Consider the following 25,000-nt stretch of genomic DNA (forward strand, 5'->3'; position numbering starts at 1 on the left):
TGAAAACTCTGAGAGTCTCAGAGTCGGCAGATTAATTACATTAGATTCAACTTTATTCTCACTGTGCAGAGTACAAGCACAAAGACAACGAAATGCAGTTTGTGTCCAACCAGAAGTGCAAAAAAAAGCAGAAAAGTGCAATGCAACCTGTCATATTCTGTTTTGAATGTCAGATAACTGCGGTTTAAAAAAAACACTGTCCTGTGTTTTTGGTTTGGGGCACAACTACGAGAGCCAAGACTCCCTAAAATAGGAACTCATCAGTGTGATTTGAAAGATCCACATTCCCATAAAAAAACAAATGGAGGATTGTGAAGGCCTTTTGCATGTTTTATTTCATAGATAGATAGATGAACGAGATCTTGACCGGCCTCTTTATCCGAGACAGAAACGAGGAGGGGTAACAACGCGGATCGATTGTGAGACCAGACCTTAAGAAAGACGGGTCACTGCAGCTAATATTAACCTTTGATAAAACACACCTGTGAGAGGGAGCAGGCTGAAGCTGCAGGTGAAGCAGCTCTAAGTCCTGCTAAGAGGATCAGTCTGCAGTCTGCACGCACACACACACACACACACACACACACACACACACACACACACACACACACACACACACACACACATCTCGGTGTAAGCTGAGCTTTGCGTGCTGAGGATCAGCTCGCCGGTTGAGAGTGAGATGTCTGTGGCGTGTTGAACAGAGAGGATCATGGGAGCTGCCGGCAGCTCTGTGCGGACGAACCCTCCAAACCCGACAGACCTGTAAACCTGAGAGACTCTCTGAACAAGGTAAACTCTGTGTGTGTGTGTGTGTGTGTGTGTGTGTGTGTGTGTGTGTGTGTGTGTGTGTGTGTGTGTGTGTGTGTGTGTGTGTGTGTTGTTGGGTGTGTGTTCTTGTTTTACTATATTCGTGGGGTCCAAAAACTGGGAGTCCAGTATACTTGTGGCATCCGGACAGCTTTGTGGGACCAAAAGGCTGGACCTCATAACTCTAAAGGGCTGTTTGAGGGTTAAGACTTGGTTTTAGGATTAGGGTTAGAATTAGGCTATGGTTAAGGTTAGGGTAAGGGTTAAGGTTAGACATTTAGTTGTGATGGTTAAGGTTAGGGTAAGGGTTAAGGTTAGGCATTTAGTTGTGATGGTTAAGGTTAGGGTAAGGGTTAAGGTTAGGCATTTAGTTGTGATGGTTAAGGTTAGGGTAAGGGTTAAGGTTAGGCATTTAGTTGTGATGGTTAAGGTTAGGGTAAGGGTTAAGGTTAGGCATTTAGTTGTGATGGTTAAGGTTAGGGTAAGGGTTAAGGTTAGGGTAAGGGTTAAGGTTAGGCATTTAGTTGTGATGGTTAAGGTTAGGGTAAGGGTTAAGGTTAGGGTAAGGGTTAAGGTTAGGCATTTAGTTGTGATGGTTAAGGTTAGGGTAAGGGTTAAGTTAGACATTTAGTTGTGATGGTTAAGGTTAGGGTAAGGGTTAAGGTTAGGCATTTAGTTGTGATGGTTAAGGTTAGGGTAAGGGTTAAGGTTAGACATTTAGTTGTGATGGTTAAGGGTTAAGGTTAGGCATTTAGTTGTGATGGTTAAGGTTAGGGTAAGGGTTAAGGTTAGGCATTTAGTTGTGATGGTTAAGGTTAGGGTAAGGGTTAAGGTTAGGCATTTAGTTGTGATGGTTAAGGTTAGGGTAAGGGTTAAGGTTAGGCATTTAGTTGTGATGGTTAAGGTTAGGGTAAGGGTTAAGGTTAGGCATTTAGTTGTGATGGTTAAGGTTAGGGTAAGGGTTAAGGTTAGACATTTAGTTGTGATGGTTAAGGTTAGGGTAAGGGTTAAGGTTAGGCATTTAGTTGTGATGGTTAAGGGTTAAGGTTAGGCATTTAGTTGTGATGGTTAAGGGTTAAGGTAAGGGTTAAGGTTAGGGTAAGGGTTAAGGTTAGGCATTTAGTTGTGATGGTTAAGGTTAGGGTAAGGGTTAAGGTTAGGCATTTAGTTGTGATGGTTAAGGTGAGGGTAAGGGTTAAGGTTAGGCATTTAGTTGTGATGGTTAAGGTTAGGGTAAGGGTTAAGGTTAGGCATTTAGTTGTGATGGTTAAGGTTAGGGTAAGGGTTAAGGTTAGGCATTTAGTTGTGATGGTTAAGGTTAGGGTAAGGGTTAAGGTTAGGCATTTAGTTGTGATGGTTAAGGTTAGGGTAAGGGTTAAGGTTAGGCATTTAGTTGTGATGGTTAAGGTTAGGGTAAGGGTTAAGGTTAGGCATTTAGTTGTGATGGTTAAGGTTAGGGTAAGGGTTAAGGTTAGGGTAAGGGTTAAGGTTAGGCATTTAGTTGATGGTTATTAGGTTTAAGGTTAGGCATTTAGGTGATGGTTAAGGGGGTTTAAGGTTACGCATTTAGTTGTGATGGTTAAGGTTAGGGTAAGGGGCTAGGGAATACATTATGTCAATGATGGGTCCCCCACAAAGATAGTACTAGTGTGTGTGTGTGTGTGTGTGTGTGTGTGTGTGTGTGTGTGTGTGTGTTTGTCTGTGTGTGTGTTTTGTGTGTGTGTGTGTTTGTGTGTGTTAATTTGTTTATGTGTGTGCTTGTGTGTGTGCATGTGTGAGTGTGTGTGTGTGTGTTGGTGTGCTTGTGTGTGTCTATGTGTGTGTCTGTGCGTGTGTTAATTTGTGTGTGTTTGTGTGTTAATGTGTGTGTGTGTTCATGTGTTAATGTGTGTGTGTGTGTGTGTGTGTGTTAATGTGTTTGTGTGTGTGTGTGTATGTGTGTTAACGTGTTTGTGTGTGTGTGTGTGTGTGTTACAGTTTTTTACAATCACTTTGCTACTAATTTCAGAACCTTGATGTCATGTTTCATTATTGTACTAGATGTAAATACATCCCTGTAAAAGTACTGCAGTAGTAGAGAGAATACTACAGACGAACAAAATCTGAAATGTATTGTTGAAAAACAATACAGTACAATCACAACATTTGTGATTGGTGGTTAATTTGAATCAAAGCAAAAATAAATAGCTAGGAAATAGAAAAAAAGAAAGTAGGCTACTGTAAAACATCAAATGCAGTGTTCCTCAACTTGCTTGTACTTTCAAAAGCAAAACAAATGAGTGATTACTGTACTTCTACATCTTCATCAACTATGTCTTGTGGATTTGGCCACAGGTTCTCATCTACATTGCAATTAGCCAAACATCTTGGAAAAGACCTTCAGGCATGGTGAACAATGTGGCATGAGTATATATGTACTGTATATGTATACATACAGTATGTATATATATATATATCTCAATCATCAGTAACAAGTCAGCAGAATTGGACAAGCAATTCCAAGGGCCTGCATGCTATATAAACGGGCTGAAGCCTCATGATTGGTCGGGCCGGTGTATGGGCGGGACTTGGATACCGCTGCAAAATATTTAAACTTTTTTCTACAATTTTCTGACTTTTTGTCTTGTAATAATTGGACAATTTTTGCGTGCAAATATTCCGACTTAAAAAAAAAAAAAAATTCTATATATTCTGAGTTTATTTTCCCTGTAAAATCCCGACCTTTATTCTCCCAATATTGTAAATAGTAATGGTCCCAAAGGTGGTACATGGGACTATAGAAACAGTCTCTGATAAACAGTAGTACATTACAGTAAAAAATGATGATGAAATATTACATCCATAGATAATGTAGTCTAATTGGTTCATGCTCCACGCTAACTGATGAAAATGAATCTTGTTATCTTAAAACTTTCATGATCTAAACATGGAATATTGTTTGTTTGTCTGCATTAAGAGTAATGCAACAGTTACTTCGGGTGCGATGCCACATGGGTGGCAGTGAAGGTCAGGGGCCTCGACGGACCAGACCCGGGCAGCAGACGCTGGCTCTGGGGGCGTGGGCGTCACCTCTCTGTGGGGGGAAGGAGCCGGAACTGGCGCGGGAGGTGGAGCGCTACCGTTAGATCTGGTGGGGCTTACCTCTCACGCACAGTCTTGGTTCTGGAACCATACTCCTGGATAGGGGTTGGACTCTTTTCTTCTCCGGAGTTGCCCAGGGTGTGAGGCGCCGGGCGGGTGTGGGGATACTCACAAGCCCCGGCTGGCGCCGCTGTGTTGGAGTTTACCCGGTGGACGAGAGGGTCGCCTCCCTCGCCTGCGGGTTGTGGGGGAAAACTCTGACTGTTGTTTGTGCATATGCACCAAACAGGAGTTCGGAGTATTCGGCCTTCTTGGAGACCTTGACTGGAGTCCTGCATGGGGCTCCAGTGGGGACTCCATTGTTCTGCTGGGGGACTTCAACGCACACGTGGGCAATGATGGAGACACCTGGAGAGGCGTGATTGGGAGGAACGGCCTCCTGATCTAAACCAGAGTGGTTGTTTGTTGTTGGACTTCTGTGCTAGTCATGGATTGTCTATAACGAACACCATGTTCGAACATAGGGATGCTCATAAGTGTACCTGGTACCAGAGCACCCTAGGCCGAAGGTCAATGATCGATTTCATAATCGTTTCATCTGATCTGAGGCCGTATGTTTTGGACACTCGGGTGAAGAGAGGGGCAGAGCTGTCAACCGATCACCATCTGGTGGTGAGTTGGGTCAGAGGGTGGGGAAGACTCTGGACAGACCTGGTAAGCCCAAACGTGTAGTGCGGGTAAATTGGGAACGTCTGGAGGAGGCCCCTGTCCAACAGACTTTCAACTCACACCTCCGGGCGGAGCTTTTCGTGCATCCTGTGGAGGCTGGGGGCATTGAACCCGAGTGGACAATGTTCAAAGTTTCCATTGCTGAAGCTGCAGCGAGGAGCTGTGGTCTTAGGGTCTTAGGTGCCTCAAGGGGCGGTAACCCACGAACACCGTGGTGGACAACGGTGGTCAGGGAAGCCGTCCGACTGAAGAAGGAGTCTTTCCGGGATATGTTATCCCGGAGGACTCCGGAGGCAGTTGCAGGGTACCGAAGGGCCCGAAGGGCTGCAGCCTCTGCCGTGAAAGAGGCAAAGCAGCGGGTGTGGGAGAAGTTTGGAGAAGACATGGAGAAGGACTTTCGGTCGGCACCAAAGTGCTTCTGGAAAACTGTTCGCCACCTCAGGAGGGGGAAGGGGAACCATCCAAGCTGTGTACAGTAAGGATGGGACACTGTTGACCTCAACTGAGGAGGTAATAGGGCGGTGGAAGGAGCACTTTGAGGAACTCCTGAATCCGACTAATCGCCCCTCTATGTTAGAGGCAGAGCTGGAGGATAATGGGGGATTGTCGTCGATTTCCCAGGCGGAAGTCACTGATGTAGTCAAACAACTACACAGTGGCAAAGCCCCGGGGATTGATGAGATCCGTCCAGAAATGCTCAAGGCTCTGGGTGTGGAGGGCTGTCCTGGTTGACACGCCTTTTCAACATTGCGTGGAAGTCTGGGACGGTGCCAAAGGAGTGGCAGACTGGGGTGGTGGTTCCCCTTTTTAAAAAGGGGGACCAGAGGGTGTGTGCCAATTATAGGGGTATCACACTTCTCAGCCTCCCTGGTAAAGTCTACTCCAAGGTGCTGGAAAGGAGGGTTCGGCCAATAGTCGAACCTCGGGTTGAGGAGGAACAATGCGGATTCCGTCCTGGTCGTGGAACAACGGACCAGCTCTTCACTCTCGCAAGGATCCTGGAGGGAGCCTGGGAGTATGCCCAACCGGTCTACATGTGTTTTGTGGATTTGGAGAAGGCGTGTGACCGGGTCCCCGGGAGATACTGTGGGAGGTGCTGCGGGAGTATGGGGTGAGGGGTCTCTACTCAGGGCCATCCAATCTCTGTATGACCAAAGTGAGAGCTGTGTCCGGGTTCTCGGTAGTAAGTCGGACTCGTTTCAGGTGAGGGTTGGCCTCCGCCAGGGCTGCGCTTTGTCACCAATCCTGTTTGTAGTATTTATGGACAGGATATCGAGGCGTGGTCGGGGTGGGGAGGGTTGCAGTTTGGTGGGCTGGGGATCTCATCGCTGCTCTTTGCAGATGATGTGGTCCTGATGGCATCATCGGCCTGCGACCTTCAGCACTCACTGGATCGGTTCGCAACCGAGTGTGAAGCGGTTGGGATGAGGATCAGCACCTCTAAATCTGAGGCCATGGTTCTCAGCAGGAAACCGATGGAATGCCTTCTCCAGGTAGGGAATGAGTCCTTACCCCAAGTGAAGGAGTTCAAGTACCTTGGGGTTTTGTTCGCAGTGAGGGGACAATGGAGCGGGGAGATTGGTCGGAGAATCGGGCGCAGCGGGTGCGGTATTGCATTCAATCTATCGCACCGTTGTGACGAAAAAGAGAGCTTAGCCAGAAGGCAAAGCTCTCGATCTACCGGTCAGTTTTCGTTCCTACCCTCACCTATGGTCATGAAGGCTGGGTCATGACCGAAGAACGAGATCCAGGGTACAAGCGGCTGAAATGGGTTTCCTCAGGAGGGTGGCTGGCGTCTCCCTTAGAGATAGGGTGAGAAGCTCAGTCATCCGTGAGGAGCTCGGAGTAGAGCCGCTGCTCCTTTGCGTCGAAAGGAGCCAGTTGAGGTGGTTCGGGCATCTGGTAAGGATGCCCCCTGGGCGCCTCCCTAGGGAGGTGTTCCAGGCACGTCCAGCTGGGAGGAGGCCTCGGGGAAGACCCAGGACTAGGTGGAGGGATTATATCTCCAACCTGGCCTGGGAACGCCTCGGATCCCCAGTCGGAGCTGGTTAATGTTGCTCGGGAAAGGGAAGTTTGGGGTCCCCTGCTGGAGCTGCTCCCCCCGCGACCCGACACCGGATAAGCGGACGAAGATGGATGGATGGCAACAGTTACTTATCATTTTGAGTAGTTGTATGGATTTTAATGAAATGAATAGACAATTATCTGAAATGTAATGTGTAAATTGCTTTTTGAAATAGTAGTACTTTGATGTTAAGTTGTGTCATATTGAACAGGTGATCTTTGTTAAATGAACAAATGATCTTTTGTTTATGTGTATTGTATCCAAGCAATTGAAAAAAGTGTTTGAGTTTTGAAAAATGTGCATTTTGATCATTGGTTGTGAGTTTTGTGTCTGGACTTTTGAAAAATGGCATCAAGGTTCTGAAATTAGTGCCAAAGTGATTGTAAAAAACTGTAATGTGTTTGTGTGTGTGTGTGTGTGTGTGTGTGTGTGTGTGTGTGTGTGTGTGTGTGTGTGTGTGTTCGTGTGTTAATGTGTGTGTTCGTGTGTGTGTGTTCGTGTGTTAATGTGTGAGTGTTTGTGTGTTAATGTGTTTGTGTGTTAATGTGTGTGTGTGTGTGTTAATGTGTTTGTGTGTGTGTGTTCGTGTGTTCGTGTGTGTGTGTGTGTGTGTGTGTGTGTGTGTGTGTGTGTGTGTGTGTGTGTTTGTGTGTTTGTGTGTGTGTGTGTTAATGTGTTTGTTTGTGTGTGTGTGTGTTAATGTGTTTGTGTGTGTGTGTGTGTGTGTCAGGTGTCATGGATGACGAGGATCCGTCTCCTCTGCGGCGTTTCGTCGTGGCGAAGCGTTCGATCACCTCCATCTTCGATCAGTTGCTGGACTTTGTCAAGGATGGCTCCGCCTTCGTGGACGGTCAGAAACACACACACACACACACACACACACACACACACACACACACACACACACACACACACATTTTTAAGATAGCATGATCTTTCGATCATATGAGACTTTTGTCTTTCAGTTGACTGTTACAGTTTTTCTTGATTGCTTTGACGCAGCAGTTAACTTCCTTTTTTCTTTTTAACAGTTAACACACAGGCTGAACAGTGGTACTCATGGTCACAATGACACATGTTGTTTGCAAAAGGCTCTAACCGTGCCGAAACATTTAAAATATGCAACAAAACCTAATTTTGCCATCAAACAACACAACTTGCAAACAAGTGTATGAGCTCTTCCAATCAACCATTACACAGTGGACAACACAATACTAAATATAGCACTCATTGCTTGTCATGTTTTGCTAGCTTGCATGTATGGTCAATACACCCTGCTGTCCTTATGTTCTGTATGGACAGTTTTCAACTTTACGTAACTTAAACTTTTCTTCAAGTCTTTTACTAGTGTCTATGTATAGTTAAGTAATGATTATTCTATTTTTTATATATATTGTGTTGCCTGTCTGCCTTGAATAGATTTAGAGAATTTGCACTGACACTCTCTTGCACTCTGATGGGCCACATGGTCTAACCCTGCACACTGATCTATGGGGCCAAATGGTCTAACCCTGCACACTGATCTATGGGGCCACATGGTCTAACCCTGCACACTGATCTATGGGGCCAAATGGTCTAACCTTGCACACTGATCTATGGGGCCACATGGCCTAACCCTGCACACTGATCTATGGAGCCACATGGCCTAACCCTGCACACTGATCTATGGGGCCACATGGCCTAACCCTGCACACTGATCTATGGAGCCACATGGCCTAACCCTGCACACTGATCTATGGGGCCACATTGTCTAACCCTGCACACTGATCTATGGGGCCACATGGCCTAACCCTGCACACTGATCTATGGAGCCACATGGCCTAACCCTGCACACTGACCCTGCACACTGATCTATGGGGCCACATGGCCTAACCCTGCACACTGATCTTTGGGGCCACATGGCCTAACCCTGCACACTGATTGCTTGGGGGGATGTGTCAATCCAATGAGAAAGGGTTAACACATTTGCAAGAGGTGTGTTCTGCTCTGCTGAGACAGTGATGATGAAAACCAAGTAGATCCCAGTTACTTTAAGCTGGTCAAAGCAATCAAGAAAAACTGGTGTTGTGGTGTGTGTGTGTGTGTGTGTGTGTGTGTGTGTGTGTGTGTGTGTGTGTGTGTGTGTGTGTGTGTGTGTGTGTGTGTGTGTGTGTGTGTGTGTGTGTGTGGTGTGTTTGTGGTGTGACGTCAGAGGCGTGGCGAGGAGATGACCTGGGTCCCGTGGCCGTGGAGGAACAGAGTCTGGAGCTGCAGAGCTGTGAAACCAAACTGTGGACCATCAGAGAGGTCCTGCTGCGGAGACACATGAAGGTGGCCTTCTTCGGCAGGTACGCCACTCAGACATCACACGGACATCATAACCGTAATCGTAACGGACGCAGCAGCCGCGGCATCAACCAAAAAGGATTAAAAAAGTCAATGGGGAAAAGCTGGTGAAAAAAAAAAAAAAAAAAAAGCCACGTTAACATGTTGGAAGAAATGACAAAAAAGCTGAAAAAACACTGAAAAAAGCAACAAAAACATTGAAAAAAGCAACAAAAACATTGAAAAAAATCACAAATAAGTTGACGTGACATTTACTTTTATGAATATAAGAGCTATTAGTATATAAAGATATTCCAGATCCAGTCTGACCTTTATATATACAGGCAAGTCATTAAGAACTAGGCTAGAAATCTAGACACACCCTAGCGTCAGCAAATTTAATTAGCACCTAGGTTCTTCTAGCAACTCTTCGCTGGCTTGCAAGCTTTTCTTTGAGATTTTTTGGGGGGCATTTTAGGCCTTTATATACAGTCATGTGAAAAAATTAGGACACCAATGCTAAAGTTGACTAAAAAGAGGAATAAAAAAATCATCTTTTGGAAATTGATCTAAATGCCTTAATTAAAAAAATTAGGAAAAATCCAACCTTTAAGGACACCAATTTTGTTTGTGAATGTGTCATAAATAAATTAATTTTCTTCCTTAAAACCCATGGGACATAAGTTAGTCCACCCCTCTGTTAAATTCCCATAGAGGCAGGCAGATGATTATTTTTAAAGGCCAGTTATTTCATGGATCCAGGATACTATGCATCCTGATAAAGTTCCCTTGGCTTTATTAGGCTAACTGACATAAAACCATGCCAATGGGGGGTATGGTGAAGGGTATGTGTTGATGTGGGGGTATAGTGAAGGGTATGTGATGATGTGGGGGTATGGTGAAGGGTATGTGATTATGTGGGGGGCCAAGGGAACTTTATCAGGATGCATAGTATCCTGGATCCATGAAATAACTGGCCTTTATAATAAAAGTCTGCCTGCCTCTATGGGAATCTAACATAGGGGTGGACTGACTTATGTCCCCTGTATTTTAAGGAAGAACATTTATTTACTTACGATACATTATTCATTCACAAACAAAATTGGTGTTTTTAACGATTGGATTTTTCCTCATTTTTTTTAATTAAGGCATTAAGATCAATTTGCAAAAGATGATTTTTTTATTCCTCTTTTTAGTCAACTTTAGCATGGGTGTCCTAATTTTTTCACATGACTGTATATATATATATATATATATATATATATATTTATATTAGGGCTGTCAAAATTAACGCGTTAATTTTTGCGTTCATTTTTTAATATTTAACTCGTTAAAAAAAATTACCGAAATTAACGCAGCTGTGTTTGTGTACTTTATTTCGCGGCTGAGAAACGTAATACGTCTGCATAACAGCAGGCGGCGCTACTCTGTATTGGTGTTGTTAAGTAATGAAAGACGGCAGCTGATTGGACGAACGCGTCACATGGGTTTGTTTTCTCCGGATATTGAGAGCCAGACTGTCATGGCGGCCGTTCAGAATACGATCTCATATTGTACTAAAATAGTTCACTGAAACATGTTTCTGGAAACATTTTAAGAGAGAAATAGGCCGCGCAGTTGCTGAATCGGTCTTCATTTCAGATCAACAAAAGGTCAGTTTAGAAGATTTTCGTCAGATTTTGAGAGACTAGTCACGTCACCTCACTCCGCTCGCCATTTCCGGGTGAGTCCCGACTGCCATGCCGCCGACTGAACTCTCGGCTCGTTGGAGATGAACCGAACTCTCAGCTCGTTGGAGATGAACCGAACTCTCGGCTCGTTGGAGATGAACTGAACTCTCGGCTCGTTGGAGATGAACTGAACTCTCGGCTTGTTGTAGATGAACTGAACTCTCGGCTCGTTGGAGATGAACCGAACTCTCGGCTCGTTGGAGATGAACCGAACTCTCGGCTCGTTGGAGATGAACCGAACTCTCGGCTCGTTGGAGATGAACCGAACTCTCGGCTCGTTGGAGATGAACCGAACTCTCGGCTCGTTGGAGATGAACCGAACTCTCGGCTCGTTGGAGATGAACTGAACTCTCGGCTCGTTGGAGATGAACCGAACTCTCGGCTCGTTGGAGATGAACCGAACTCTCGGCTCGTTGGAGATGAACTGAACTCTCGGCTCGTTGGAGATGAACTGCTCCTCGCCTGTAAAGTAGACGAGAGCAGGCGACAGCAGCCGGGGACGGGGACAACAATCTGCTCTCAAGTCAGACAGTTTCTAGTCATTTCAGCAGCCTTCAGCAGGACTAAATAAGCCAAATTGTTGCTGCTGTTGTTCTGAAAGATATTAAACATTCTGAACTTAGCAGAACCTTTCCTTGTTTGATTTTGTCTTCATATTTGCAAAGTTAAATGATTTAGCATTTAAATATCCATTATTATAAGATTCAGTCTCAATTTAAAAAAGCGATTAATCACGATTAATTACAGCAAATTGTGCAATTAATTAGTTAATTTTTTTTATCGATTGACAGCCCTTATATATATATATATATATATATATATATATATATATATATATATATATATATATATATATATATATATATATATATATGTATAGGACAGCTGAAGATGTGTAAGGGGAAAAAGAGGGGTAATGACATGCAGCAAAGGGCCGCAGGTCGGAGTCAAACCTGCGGCCACTGCGACAACGACTGAGCCTTTGTACATGGGACGCACGCTCTACCAGGCGAGCTATCCAGGTGCCCCAGTATAAAAACCTTTTGAAAATGGGTCAAATTCGATGAGTTTGTCACTTTTTTCGACATTATTTAGTCACATTTTCCCGACGCTTTTGAAGCTTTCTCTCCAATTTTTTACCTCACTTTTTCCGATGTTTCTGTCTGTACTTTTCTGCACTTTTCTATCGGACATTTTTGTTGTTTTTTTTGACATTTTTGTCACTTTTTACAACATTCTTTTATAAAAAATGAAATTCAAATGCTATGTAATTGAATAAAACACCCAAATTCAATGAAAGTAGTGACCTTATATAACTTGTGAAGAGCGCTGTAGGGAACCATCCACGTTATTTTTTTTTGACAATTTGGTTAAAGGAAACCCACATTTCTGATATAAAAGCTTTTTCAAATGGGTCAGATTAGACCAGGGGAAAACAGGAGGATAAAAGCTGCATTACATTTAACCAGTAACCAATTTAGTGCCCGAGGCAAGATATTTTTTAAGCTTTATTGACTTTTTTGACAGTTTTTTGAGTTTTGTCCCTTTGTTGAAGCTCTCTTTGACGTTTTTCGCTCTTTTCAAAGGTTTCTGGCGCCTTTTTTTAAGTTTTTGACTCTTTTATAACCTTTTATGTCGCTTTTGTCGAGACTTTTGCCATTTTTTAAAAATCTGTTAACTTTTCTTTACTCTTTCGGACTGCTGGCATGCTGATGAAATATGACATATAGATGTTGATGAGTGTCTCTTCCTGGGGAGTTATTACATCATCAGTTGCTGCAGAAACATTTCCTCGCCGTTACGTCATGTCTGAAGCAGGAAGATAAAACTTTATCTGAGCAGACAGTTTGTTTCTCAGACGCTCAGCTGGAATCAGAGCAGACTCTTTCCAGGAATCGCTCACTGGCTCTAGTGGCTGTAATTCTGCACCAAGGCTGAATTTCAGGAAAGAGACTTCATATACAGTATTAGGGGACCACTACGGTCTATATAAAAGAGACTTCAGATACAGTATTAGGGGACCACTAAGGTCTATATAAAAGAGACTTCAGATACAGTATTAGGGGACCACTAAGGTCTATATAAAAGAGACTTCAGATACAGTATTAGGGGACCACTAAGGTCTATATAAAAGAGACTTCAGATACAGTATTAAGATCGGATCTCTACTTTCATTCACAATTTTGGGTGTTTTGTTCAATTTTTTAACATTTAAAAAAAAAATTGAAATCTGTCAAAACTGAACCCAACTGATACCCTTCTTTGATTATCCTTCCTTTATTATTAGTCAAAATAATTCATAATTCTTGCTTTTTGCACTAAAGAATTAGGTACAATTTCCTAAAAAGGAGGTTTATTGACCATGAATTCCAAAAATAAGTATAAAACTATATAAGTTGGTGATGGTGTTCGTACGTGGTAGTAAAAATAAGCGTTAACATTTTTTTAAAAACGTCAACAATGTCCAAAACAGAATCAAAGACACCAGAATAAGTGTAGATTTTCATTGATTTGGACCTGGGTGGATAATGCATGGTCGATTGGAAGACAACACGAGGGTTAATGTAATAAAACAGGAAGTGTAAGCTCAGCGGACTGTGTCTGTCTGCAGGACGAGTAACGGGAAGAGTACGGTGATCAACGCCATGCTGAGAGACCGTGTGTTGCCGAGCGGCATCGGCCACACCACCAACTGTTTCCTGAGAGTCGAAGGGACCGATGGAGACGAGGCTTACCTCACCACCGAGGCGTCCAATGAGAGGAGGAGCGTCAGTGTACGACCAACACAGAGAACTTAAACCATCCTGACACAGAGCCCTAAACCATCCTGACACAGAGCCCTTAACTCTCCTGACACAAAGCACTTAATCCTCCTGACACAGAGCCCTTAACTCTCCTGACACAGAGCACTTAATCCTCCTGACACAGAGCCCTTAATCCTCCTGACACAGAACCCTTAACTCTCCTGACACAGAGCACTTAAACCATCCTGACACAGAGCCCTTAACTCTCCTGACACAGAGCCCTTAATCCTCCTGACACATAGCCCTTAACTCTCCTGACACAGAGCACTTAAACCATCCTGACACAGAGCCCTTAACTCTCCTGACACAGAGCCCTTAACTTTCCTGACACAGAGCCCTAAACCATCCTGACACAGAGCCCTTAACTCTCCTGACACAGAGCACTTAAAACATCCTGACACAGAGCCCTTAACTCTCCTGACACAGAGCCCTAAACCATCCTGACAGAGAGCCCTTAACTCTCCTGACATAGAGCCCTTAAGCCTCCTGACACAGAGCCCTTGACTCTCCTAACACAGAGCCCTAAACCATCCTGACACAGAGACCTTAAGCCTCCTGACACAGAGCCCTTAACTCCCCTATTACAGAGCCCTAAACCATCCGGACACAGAGCCCTTAACTCTCCCAACACAGAGCCCTAAACTCTCCTAACACAGAGCCCTAAACCATCCTGACACAGAGCCCTTAAACCATCCTGACACAGAGCCCTAAACCATCCTGACACAGAGCCCTAACTCTCCTGACACAGAGCCCTTAATCCTCCTGACACAGAGCCCTTAACTCTCCTGACACAGAGCCCTAAACCATCCTGACACAGAGCCCTTAACTCTCCTGACACAGAGCACTTAATCCTCCTGACACCGAGCACTTAATCCTCCTGACACAGAGCCCTTAATCCTCCTGACACAGAGCCCTTAACTCTCCTGACACAGAGCACTTAAACCATCCTGACACAGAGCCCTTAACTCTCCTGACACAGAGCCCTTAACTCTCCTGACACAGAGCCCTAAACCATCCTGACACAGAGCCCTTAACTCTCCTGACACAGAGCACTTAAAACATCCTGACACAGAGCCCTTAACTCTCCTGACACAGAGCCCTAAACCATCCTGACAGAGAGCCCTTAACTCTCCTGACACAGAGCCCTTAAGCCTCCTGACACAGAGCCCTTAACTCTCCTAACACAGAGCCCTAAACCATCCTGACACAGAGCCCTTAAGCCTCCTGACACAGAGCACTTAAAACATCCTGACACAGAGCCCTTAACTCTCCTGACACAGAGCCTTTAAGCCTCCTGACAAAGAGCCCTTAACTCTCCTAACACAGAGCCCTAAACCAGTGGTTCCCAACCTTTTTTCCTTGGCGCGCCCCCTACTCATGTCTAAGAAAAGCTAAGTTGAGGTAACTCTCGAGATAGAGCCTTACTTTCTTTTTTGATACAGAGGAGTTATCAGCACTGTTACGTTTCTCCGCCATGTTTCATTGGTAAAATAGTGATGCCGTGACGGCAGGAAAAACGAGGATACAACAAAATATAAAGTTTTTTATACAGACTTTTGTATACATTATATATTCTAGTGTATTATCATAATTTCTTTAACATGTGCAAATATTATTTTTTTCCTCAACCTCAAACCAAATAAAGACTTGCGCCCCCCCTGTGATCTTTGCCGCCCCCCCTGGGGGTGCCCGGACCCCAGGTTGGGAACCACTGCCCTAAACCATCCTGACACAGAGCCCTTAAACCTTCCTGACACAGAGCCCTTAACTCTCCTAACTCTCCTTTAGCGACAGATTTAAACACGCTGGGTCGGGAATATTGGCGTCACTTTTGGTTTAAAAAAAGATGGTTGGGGGGGCTTATAAAAGGTACACGCGGGACAAGAACGGGACAGTTGGGTTAGATGAGATGCGAAGGTCTAAGAACATGTCACTCTGTCCCTTTAAATGTGATTATTACTTTTTTCAGATGACTTTGTGATAACCTCCTTTGTGATCACTTTTCATGGTGCTTTTTTTCTGTTTTGACACTTTTTTTAGCCACGTTGGGGGCTTTCTTTGGCGCCAATTTGTCGTTTTATCACAGTTTTTTTCTGACGTTTTTGCTGCTTTTTTGGGTGGGTTTTTTACCACTTTTTGCCGCTTTTGTCAAATGGTTGTTTTTTCTCAATTTTTGCCACATTTTTCGCCTTCTTTGGTGCTTTTATTGGCACCTTTAATGCTGACTAATTCACGTGGCACTTCAAAGCACACATGTCCTAATTTCCTCTCTCCCACCTCAGACGGTGAACCAGCTGGCACACGCACTCCACATGGACCCCACCCTGGACTCTGGCTGTCTGGTCAAGGTGATGTGGCCTAAAAGTCGCTGTGCTCTGCTGAGAGACGACCTGGTGCTGATGGACAGGTAACGTGCTGATCACCACACTTTCACACTATCTGTGAATATAATATATATATTATATAAAAGTCTCTGAGTCCAACGTTCATAATGAACGTGTTGGCAGCCAGAGGGGGTGTAAAGGATTGCATTGCTGTTAGGATGGAGGAATTGCACCATAATATTTTTATTTGTAATTTTCTGCATGTGTGTGTGCTGCTGTGCGACCCTTTGTGTGTAACAAGCATAGTGTGTGTGCGCTGTGCACGAGCCTAGGAGCATTTTACTAACTGTTAAAATAACAATGTTTGTGAGCGCGCTTTGCAATGCTCTGTTAAAATAATGCTGCGTTATTGACTTTAGACCAGGTTCTTGTTGGTCAATGGCGCCATCATTTCTCGTTGCCTCAAGATAGCAATACTCCCAGAATGCACCTGAACACACCTCCCTGTAAGACCAGCACGCCCATGGGCCACAGATGGGCGCAGGTGCATTTTCTATTTAAACAACGTGGTTGCGCCCGGTGCAAGATAGGGCCCTGAGTGTACAAACAGAAAAACTGCAGCTGTGATAAGAAATTCAGATGTCAGAACAGCAGGAATAATAAAGATTAATCATCTCATGTGTGCCTCAGCCCCGGCACTGATGTGACTCTGGAGTTGGACAGCTGGATAGATAAGTTCTGTCTGGACGCCGACGTCTTCGTTCTGGTGGGAAATGCTGAGTCAACGCTGATGAACACGGTGAGGAAACCTGGTTCTGATCCCGTCCAGATGGATAAGACATGATAAGGACTCACATCGGTATGTTTGTCATATCTTTCTGTCTGCAGGAGAAACTATTCTTCCACAAAGTCAGCGAGAGAATCTCCAAACCCAACATCTTCATCCTCCACAACAGATGGGACGCTTCCGTGAGCGAGCCCGAATACATCGAGGAGGTCCGTGATAGAATGACTAGTCCAGCTGAGCAGGCATCAAGTATGCCTTTCCAGTTCAATAAACCAAGTACTGCCATTTGACTCACACATCACAAGACAATGTTACAATTAATTAAATCATACCAAAGCGTTGTATGGCTCAAGACTATGGCAATATAATATTCACTAAAAATCACCCAAGCAGAAAGCACAATAGTAATTCTGAAACGTGATTGACTGAAGATACAACAATGTCATCACACAACACAGCTGAGTGCAGGTTGCTAAATAACAGTCACTTAGTCAGCTGGCTACTTCACAAACTGCAAAAGCCAACATATAGGCTACTGCACTTGACAACTATCTCATACAGGCCTATAGCAGCATCACAAAATTATGATGCAATACGTCTGATATGCATGGCAATAAACTAAACTAAATATGTGCATTATCTGGTCACACGGTCACAACAGATTATATTAGCCTAGTCAATTTACAGATAGCATAATAGCTCTTACCTTTAGAAGTTCTAATTTCTTGTCTTTTTCTTTGCAAAGTCGCAGATCAAATCCTCAAAGTCCAGCTCCCTCAGCAGCTCGCTAAACCCTACTACACATGCGCTGCTGTGTGTTGGGAGCACTTTACAGGCAACGCAACAAATGTCTCCGTGGACAGTGATCTAGAATCCACTCCCGGGTACCGTTTCACCGCCAGAAGGTGTCGGGTCAGTGCTTCGTTAGTGAGAGAGCGGGTCTTTCTGCCGCCAGCCTCGTCCCCCCTCCGAGATGCTGGACATTTAGCCGCCCGATTCTGAAAGGCTAATATCCCTCTGGGTATAACTTCCTCCCGGACGGTCTCTGTAATCGGTCCCCGTAGTGCAGGGCCTTCAGAGATGATGGTACCTGAGGGGCCATTACCTTGTTCTTTAATGCTGATGACCGGCCTCATCTCTGTCTTTTTCCACAACAACTTCGCTAAAGTTAACGTTAGTCACCGTTAGCTGTGGCTGAGTGTAGCTGGTAGAAGGCAGCGATTCTTCCAAGCTAACGTTGGCTAGCTCCTCGACATCCTCCTCTTTGTCATTCCCAGCTCTTTTAAAAAAGCTATTTATTCGCGGGACATTTTTATAGCAGCCGCTTCTTTCTCTCCGTTTTCCACACTTTCACTCGCTGATGCAACCCAATCTGACCGGGGATCAGTTACAAATTAATTCCACTCTTTCAATCTCAACTCGTTCTTAGAAAGCTGATCTTGGATCAGTGCGATGTAAACAACCTGCTCTATGCCCAGCCACCTTTATCTTTAGCCAATCTACACAGTGCATGCGGCCTTCTCCCAATCATACATTAAACAACTTTTATTTTATTCTGATTGGATAATTATCACCATAATGATTAATGCCCATTGGGTAATACGGGTTTGATCGCAGTTTGCCAACAACGGGTGCTGCCACCAACAGGGGGTGCTGCAGCACCCCTACTTCCCGCACCAATGACAGAGGGTAGCTAGCTAACGGTAGACAGACTACAGAGACAGTAGCTAGCTAACTGTAGACTACAGAGACAGTAGCTAGCTAACTGTAGACTACAGAGAGAGTAGCTAGCTAATGGTAGACTACAGAGACAGAAGCTAGCTAACGGTAGACTACAGAGACAGTAGCTAGCTAACGGTAGACTACAGAGAGAGTAGCTAGCTAACGGTAGACTACAGAGAGAGTAGCTAGCTAACGGTAGACTACAGACAGAGTAGCTAGCTAACGGTAGACTACAGAGACAGTAGCTAGCTAACGGTAGACTACAGAGACAGTAGCTAGCTAACGGTAGACTACAGAGAGAGTAGTTAGCTAACGGTAGACTACAGAGAGAGTAGCTAGCTAACGGTAGACTACAGAGACAGTAGCTAGCTAACGGTAGACTACAGAGAGAGTAGCTAGCTAACGGTAGACTAGAGACAGTAGCTAGCTAACGGTAGACTACGGAGAGAGTAGTTAGCTAACGGTAGACTACAGAGAGAGTAGCTAGCTAACAGTAGACTACAGAGATAGTAGCTAGCTAACGGTAGACTACAGAGAGAGTAGCTAGCTAACGGTAGACTAGAGACAGTAGCTAGCTAACTGTAGACTACGGAGAGAGTAGCTAGCTAACAGTAGACTACAGAGAGAGTAGTTATCTAACGGTAGACTACAGAGAGAGTAGCTAGCTAACAGTAGACTACAGAGATAGTAGCTACAGTATATATATAGCACGTGTCAAACTCAAGGCCCGCGGGCCAAATCCGGCCCGTTGTAGATTTAGATCCGGCCCGTATATCAATTTGGGTTCACAATAAATTTTGGCCCTCCTAGTTGTGCTCCAAACCAAAAACACAAGAAAGTGTTTTTTAAACTGCAATTACCTGACAGTCAAAGCAGAATATGTCAGATTTGCCGACTCTGACACTCAGAAATTCCCCCAGAAGCAGAGTGAAAGTTTTCATATTCAGGCTGTGGACAAGTTGTTAAAAAAATTTTTTAATTGTTTTGCTTGATTTGCTAAATTCTACGATAGCTAAGGAACTCTTTTGATGACTTTTTTAGGGCTTCATGTCATACAAAAAAAAAGCCACAAAAATGAGGAAAAAAGCTACCAAAATGTTTTTAAAAAAGTGACACGCAGTAACAAAAGCAGATCAATAAACTCTCCATGTCTGGCCCTCGGTGGGATCTTCTCTTTCCAGTGTGGCTGTAAGGTTTAGTGGCCCTCTGGGAAAATGAGTTTGACATCCCTGATACATAGCAATTGTAAGTCGCTTTGGATAAAAGCGTTAGCGAAATGACGTGTAATATAATGTAAGGTAATGGAACGGCTTTCGGTATCCAACCCCTTAGTGAGAATGAATTGGTCGTTTAACTCGGAAAACGTAGCAACACTGTGTACATTGTTTTTATTATTTATTTTATTTTATTATTATTTCATTGAGTCAGAATGTGCCAAATTGGAAATGCGATCGGGTTGGTGTGATAATTGGTTATGGGTTGGTGGGATTAATGGTTACAGGTTGGTGGGATTAATGGTTACAGGTTGGTGGGATTAATGGTTATGGGTTGGTGGGATTAATGGTTACAGGTTGGTGGGATTAATGGTTACTGGTTGGTGGGATTAATGGTTACTGGTTGGTGGGATTAATGGTTACAGGTTGGTGGGATTAATGGTTACTGGTTGGTGGGATTAATGGTTACAGGTTGGTGGGATTAATGGTAACGGGTTGGTGGGATTAATGGTTAAGGGTTAGTGGGATTAATGGTTACTGGTTGGTGGGATTAATGGTTACAGGTTGGTGGGATTAATGGTTACAGGTTGGTGGGATTAATGGTTATTGGTTGGTGGGATTAATGGTTACAGGTTGGTGGGATTAATGGTTACTGGTTGGTGGGATTAATGGTTACTGGTTGGTGGGATTAAGGTTACAGGTTTGTGGGATTAATGGTTACTGGTTGGTGGGATTAATGGTTACTGGTTGGTGGGATTAATGGTTACGGGTTGGTGGGATTAATGGTAACGGGTTGGTGGGATTAATGGTAACGGGTTGGTGGGATTAATGGTTACAGGATGGTGGGATTAATGGTAACGGGTTGGTGGGATTTATGGTTATGGGTTGGTGGGATTAATGGTTACAGGTTGGTGGGATTAATGGTTACGGGTTGTTGGGATTAATGGTTATGGGTTGGTGGGATTAATGGTTACAGGTTGGTGGGATTAATGGTTACAGGTTGGTGGGCTTAATGGTTACTGGTTGGTGGGATTAATGGTTACACGTTGGTGGGATTAATGGTTACTGGTTGGTGGGATTAATGGTTACTGGTTGGTGGGATTAATGGTTACAGGTTGGTGGGATTAATGGTTACAGGTTGGTGGGATTAATGGTTATGGGTTGATGGGATTAATGGTTACAGGTTGGTGGGATTAATGGTTACTGGTTGGTGGGATTAATGGTTACTGGTTGGTGGGATTAATGGTTACAGGTTGGTGGGATTAATGGTTACTGGTTGGTGGGATTAATGGTTACAGGTTGGTGGGATTAATGGTAACGGGTTGGTGGGATTAATGGTTAAGGGTTAGTGGGATTAATGGTTACTGGTTGGTGGGATTAATGGTTACAGGTTGGTGGGATTAATGGTTACAGGTTGGTGGGATTAATGGTTATGGGTTGGTGGGATTAATGGTTACAGGTTGGTGGGATTAATGGTTACTGGTTGGTGGGATTAATGGTTACTGGTTGGTGGGATTAAGGTTACTGGTTGGTGGGATTAATGGTTACTGATTGGTGGGATTAATGGTTACAGGTTGGTGGGATTAATGGTAACGGGTTGGTGGGATTAATGGGTTGGTGGGATTAATGGTTACAGGATGGTGGGATTAATGGTTACTGGTTGGTGGGATTAATGGTTACTGGTTGGTGGGATTAATGGTTACTGGTTGGTGGGATGAATGGTTACTGGTTGGTGGGATTAATGGTTACTGGTTGGTGGGATTAATGGTTACAGGTTGGTGGGATTAATGGTTACTGGTTGGTGGGATTTGTAGTTATGGCTTGGTGGGATTACTTGTTACAGGTTGGTGGGATTAATGGTTACAGGTTGGTGGGATTAATGGTTACTGGTTGATGGGATTAATGGTTACTGGTTGGTGGGATTTGTGGTTAATGGTTGGTGGGATGATTGGTTACAGGTTGGTGGGATTAATGTTTACAGGTTGGTGGGATTAATTGTTACTGGTTGGTGGGATTAATGGTTACAGGTTGGTGGGATTAATGGTTACAGGTTGGTGGGATTAATGGTTACAGGTTGGTGGGATTAATGGTTACAGGTTGGTGGGATTAATGGTTACTGGTTGGTGGGATTAATGGTTACTGGTTGGTGGGATTAATGGTTACAGGTTGGTGGGATTAATGGTTACTGGTTGGTGGGATTAATGGTTACTGGTTGGTGGGATTAATGGTTATGGTTTGGTGAGATTAATAACTGATGTCCGCTGTGTGGCCCAGGTGAGGAAGCAGCACCTGGACCGCTGCGTGAGCTTCCTGTCTGAGGAGCTGAAGGTGGTCGGGCTGGAAGACGCTCCTGCGAGGATCTTCTTCGTCTCGGCCAAAGAAGTCCTGAACTCCAGGATGCAACGAGCGCAGGGCATGCCTGAGACAGGTGAGACAGGTGAGACAGGTGGGTTAGGTGGGACAGGTGAGATGGATGAGACAGGTGGGTTAGGGTGGGACAGGTGGGACGGATGAGACAGGTGGGACAGGTAGGACATTTGGGACAGGTGGGACAGGTGAGACAGGTGGGTTAGGGGTGGGATGGGTGGGATAGGTGAGACAAGTAGGACAGGTGAGACAGGTGACACAGGTGGGATAGGTGAGACAGGTGGGTTACGGTAGGGACAGGGGGGATGGGTGAGACGGGTAGGACAGGTAGGACAGGTGAGACGGGTGAGACAGGTGAGACAGGTGGGACAGGTGAGACAGGTGAGATGGGTGGGACAGGTGAGACGGGTGAGATGGGTGGGACAGGTGAGACAGGTAGGACAGGTGAGATGGGTGAAACAGGTGAACCAGGTAGGACAGGTGAGACAGGTAGGACAGGTGAGACAGGTGAGACAGGTGAGATGGCTGGGACAGGTGGGACAGGTGAGACGGGTGAGACAGGTGAGACAGGTGAGATGGCTGGGACAGGTGGGACAGGTGAGACAGGTGAGATGGGTGGGACAGGTGAGACGGGTGAGATGGGTGGGACAGGTGAGATGGGTGAAACAGGTGAGACGGGTGAGATGGGTGGGACAGGTGAGACAGGTGAGAGAGGTGAGACAGGTGGGATGGGTGAGACAGGTCTCTAATGCTGCGGCTGGCCGTCTTCTGTCCCTTATTTCATAGTGACGAAGTCAGCAACCCTACTCTCAACACACACACACACATCCATTCTCCTGTATGTGTGTGTGTGTGTGTGTGTGTGTGTGTGTGTGTGTGTGTGTGTGTGTGTGTGTGTGTCTAACACTCCCTCTGTAAACTCTAAGAAGCAGGTGAACCAACCAACAGTCTGGCGTAGAGCTTAGATCGGCCCCAAAAAATCAAGCCCGACCATGGGCGAGACAACGCGCCCGTGGGTTGGGTCGGGTCAAGTTCGGGCTCGGGCTCGGGCAGAGAATCTGAACTCTAGCCTGGAGGCCAATAGGAGAAGGATTGTGCCGTGACATCATCGATCAGTTGATTTAATGGACAGATGTGTAGAACTGAGTTTACCAGAGATGTGCTTCTATTGGCTGTTGTGTATGAATCAGGGTGTTTTTCTACATGTAAGACGACATTTTGACATTCAGAATGTTGTAGATAATAATAATAATAATAATAATAATAATAATAATAATTATTATTATTATAACAATAATAATGATAACAATAACAATAATATTAACAATAATAATAATAACAATAATAACAATAATAACAATAATAACAATAACAATAATAATAATAATAATAATAATAATAATAATAATAATAGTTAAATATGAGGCGTGCTGTGTATCGGGCTGCAGGTGGCGCTCTGGCCGAAGGTTTCCACGAGAGACTCCGAGAGTTCCAGATGTTTGAGAGGACGTTTGAGGTAAGAAAACATCTGGTTCATATATTCTGATCAGAGATGATCCACGAGATGTGTGTGTGTGTGTGTGTGTGTGTGTGTGTGTGTGTGTGTGTGTGTGTGTGTGTGTGTGTGTGTGTGTGTGTGTGTGTGTGTGTGTGTCTGTTTCTGTTTCTGTGTGTGTGTGTGTGTGTGTGTGTGTCTGTCTGTTTGTGTGTCTGTGTGTGTGTGTGTGTGTGTGTCTGTCTGTCTGTCTGTGTGTGTGTGTGTGTGTGTGTGTGTGTGTCTGTTTCTGTGCGTGTGTCTGTGTGTGTCTGTTTCTGTGCGTATGTGTGTGTGTGTGTGTGTGCGCCTGTGTGTGTCTGTGTGTGTGTGTGTGTGTGTGTGTGTGTGTCTGTGTCTGTGTCTGTGTGTGTGTGTGTGTGTGTGTATGTGTGTGTGTCTGTTTCTGTGCGTGTGTCTGTGTGTGTGTGTGTGTGTGTGTGTCTGTTTCTGTGTGTGTGTGTGTGTGTGTGTGTGTGTCTGTGTGTGTGTGTGTGTGTGTGTGTGTCCATCTGTTTCTGTGTGTGTGTGTGTGTGTGTGTGTGTGTGTGTGTGTGTCCATCTGTTTCTGTGTGTGTGTGTGTGTGTGTGTGTGTGTGTGTGTGTGTGTGTGTGTGTGTCTGTCTGTTTCTGTGTGTGTGTGTGTGTGTGTGTGTGTGTTTCTGTCTGTTTCTGTGTGTGTGTGTGTGTGTGTGTGTGTGTGTGTGTGTGTGTGTGTGTGTGTGTGTGTGTGTGTGTGTGTGTGGCTGTTTCTGTGTGTGTGTGTGTGTGTGTCTGGCTGTTTCTGTGTGTGTGTGTGTGTGCGTGCCCGTGCCTTTGACCCTGCGTGCGGTGTGCCAGCGGCTGACCTTTGACCTCTGACCCTGCAGGAGTTCATCTCTCAGTCGGCGGTGAAGACGAAGTTCGAGCAGCACACGGTGCGAGCGTGGCAGATCACCGAGGCCGTGAAAGCCGTGATGGACGCCATCAACATCGCCTCCGCTGACAGGAAGTCAGGAACACTCACTTCCTGTTATAACACAACAACAAAACGTTTACAGAGAGTGTGTCGGCACACGATCCGTTCTGCACATGCGCAAAATGTTCGCGCGTGCGCTGTTGTACGAGGATTTACGACGCTGCACGATCTGTTCCACGCTTCCGGTCGACAGCCAAGCTAACGTTAGTTTAGCTAACAGCTAATTCGGCTAACCGCTAGCTGAGACAGCATGTAATAACTTTAAAAGACCCTCAAAATAAAACGTAAAAATAAACGTTAACATATATAATAGCTGTTACGTCAGCTCTACTTGTGCTCATTTAAAATCCAATCACTCAACACTTGTCTTTATTGTTATTACTGTAAAGTCTTAATGTAACTGTAGCCTGCTTCTCCCATTAAGTTTGACTTAACGTCATTTTAGACTGAATCTAGCTGTCAGCCAGCGGTTAGCCGAATTAGCTGTTAGCTAAACTAACGTTAGCTTCCTGTTGGAGGCTAGCCCATAGGCTAGCGTGGAACAGATCGTGCAGGTCGTAAACAGTAATAT

At 44.8% G+C, this 25,000-nt stretch overlaps 1 protein-coding gene across 1 annotated transcript in view; it reads left to right on the forward strand.

The window, feature by feature from the left end:
• Positions 1-7,420: 7,420 nt before the first annotated feature.
• LOC114565632 (mitofusin-1) overlaps positions 7,421-25,000 on the forward strand; it is a 30,613-nt gene continuing 13,033 nt past the window's right edge. The window contains 9 exon segments of the mRNA XM_075447444.1: positions 7,421-7,535; positions 8,877-9,012; positions 13,331-13,493; positions 15,806-15,930; positions 16,538-16,646; positions 16,736-16,843; positions 21,845-21,983; positions 23,386-23,453; positions 24,341-24,462. Of these exon segments, the coding sequence (XP_075303559.1) occupies positions 7,421-7,535; positions 8,877-9,012; positions 13,331-13,493; positions 15,806-15,930; positions 16,538-16,646; positions 16,736-16,843; positions 21,845-21,983; positions 23,386-23,453; positions 24,341-24,462 (1,085 nt within the window).

Source organism: Perca flavescens, chromosome 12 (genome assembly GCF_004354835.1).
Source record: "Perca flavescens isolate YP-PL-M2 chromosome 12, PFLA_1.0, whole genome shotgun sequence".
NCBI classification, from domain to species: domain Eukaryota; kingdom Metazoa; phylum Chordata; class Actinopteri; order Perciformes; family Percidae; genus Perca; species Perca flavescens.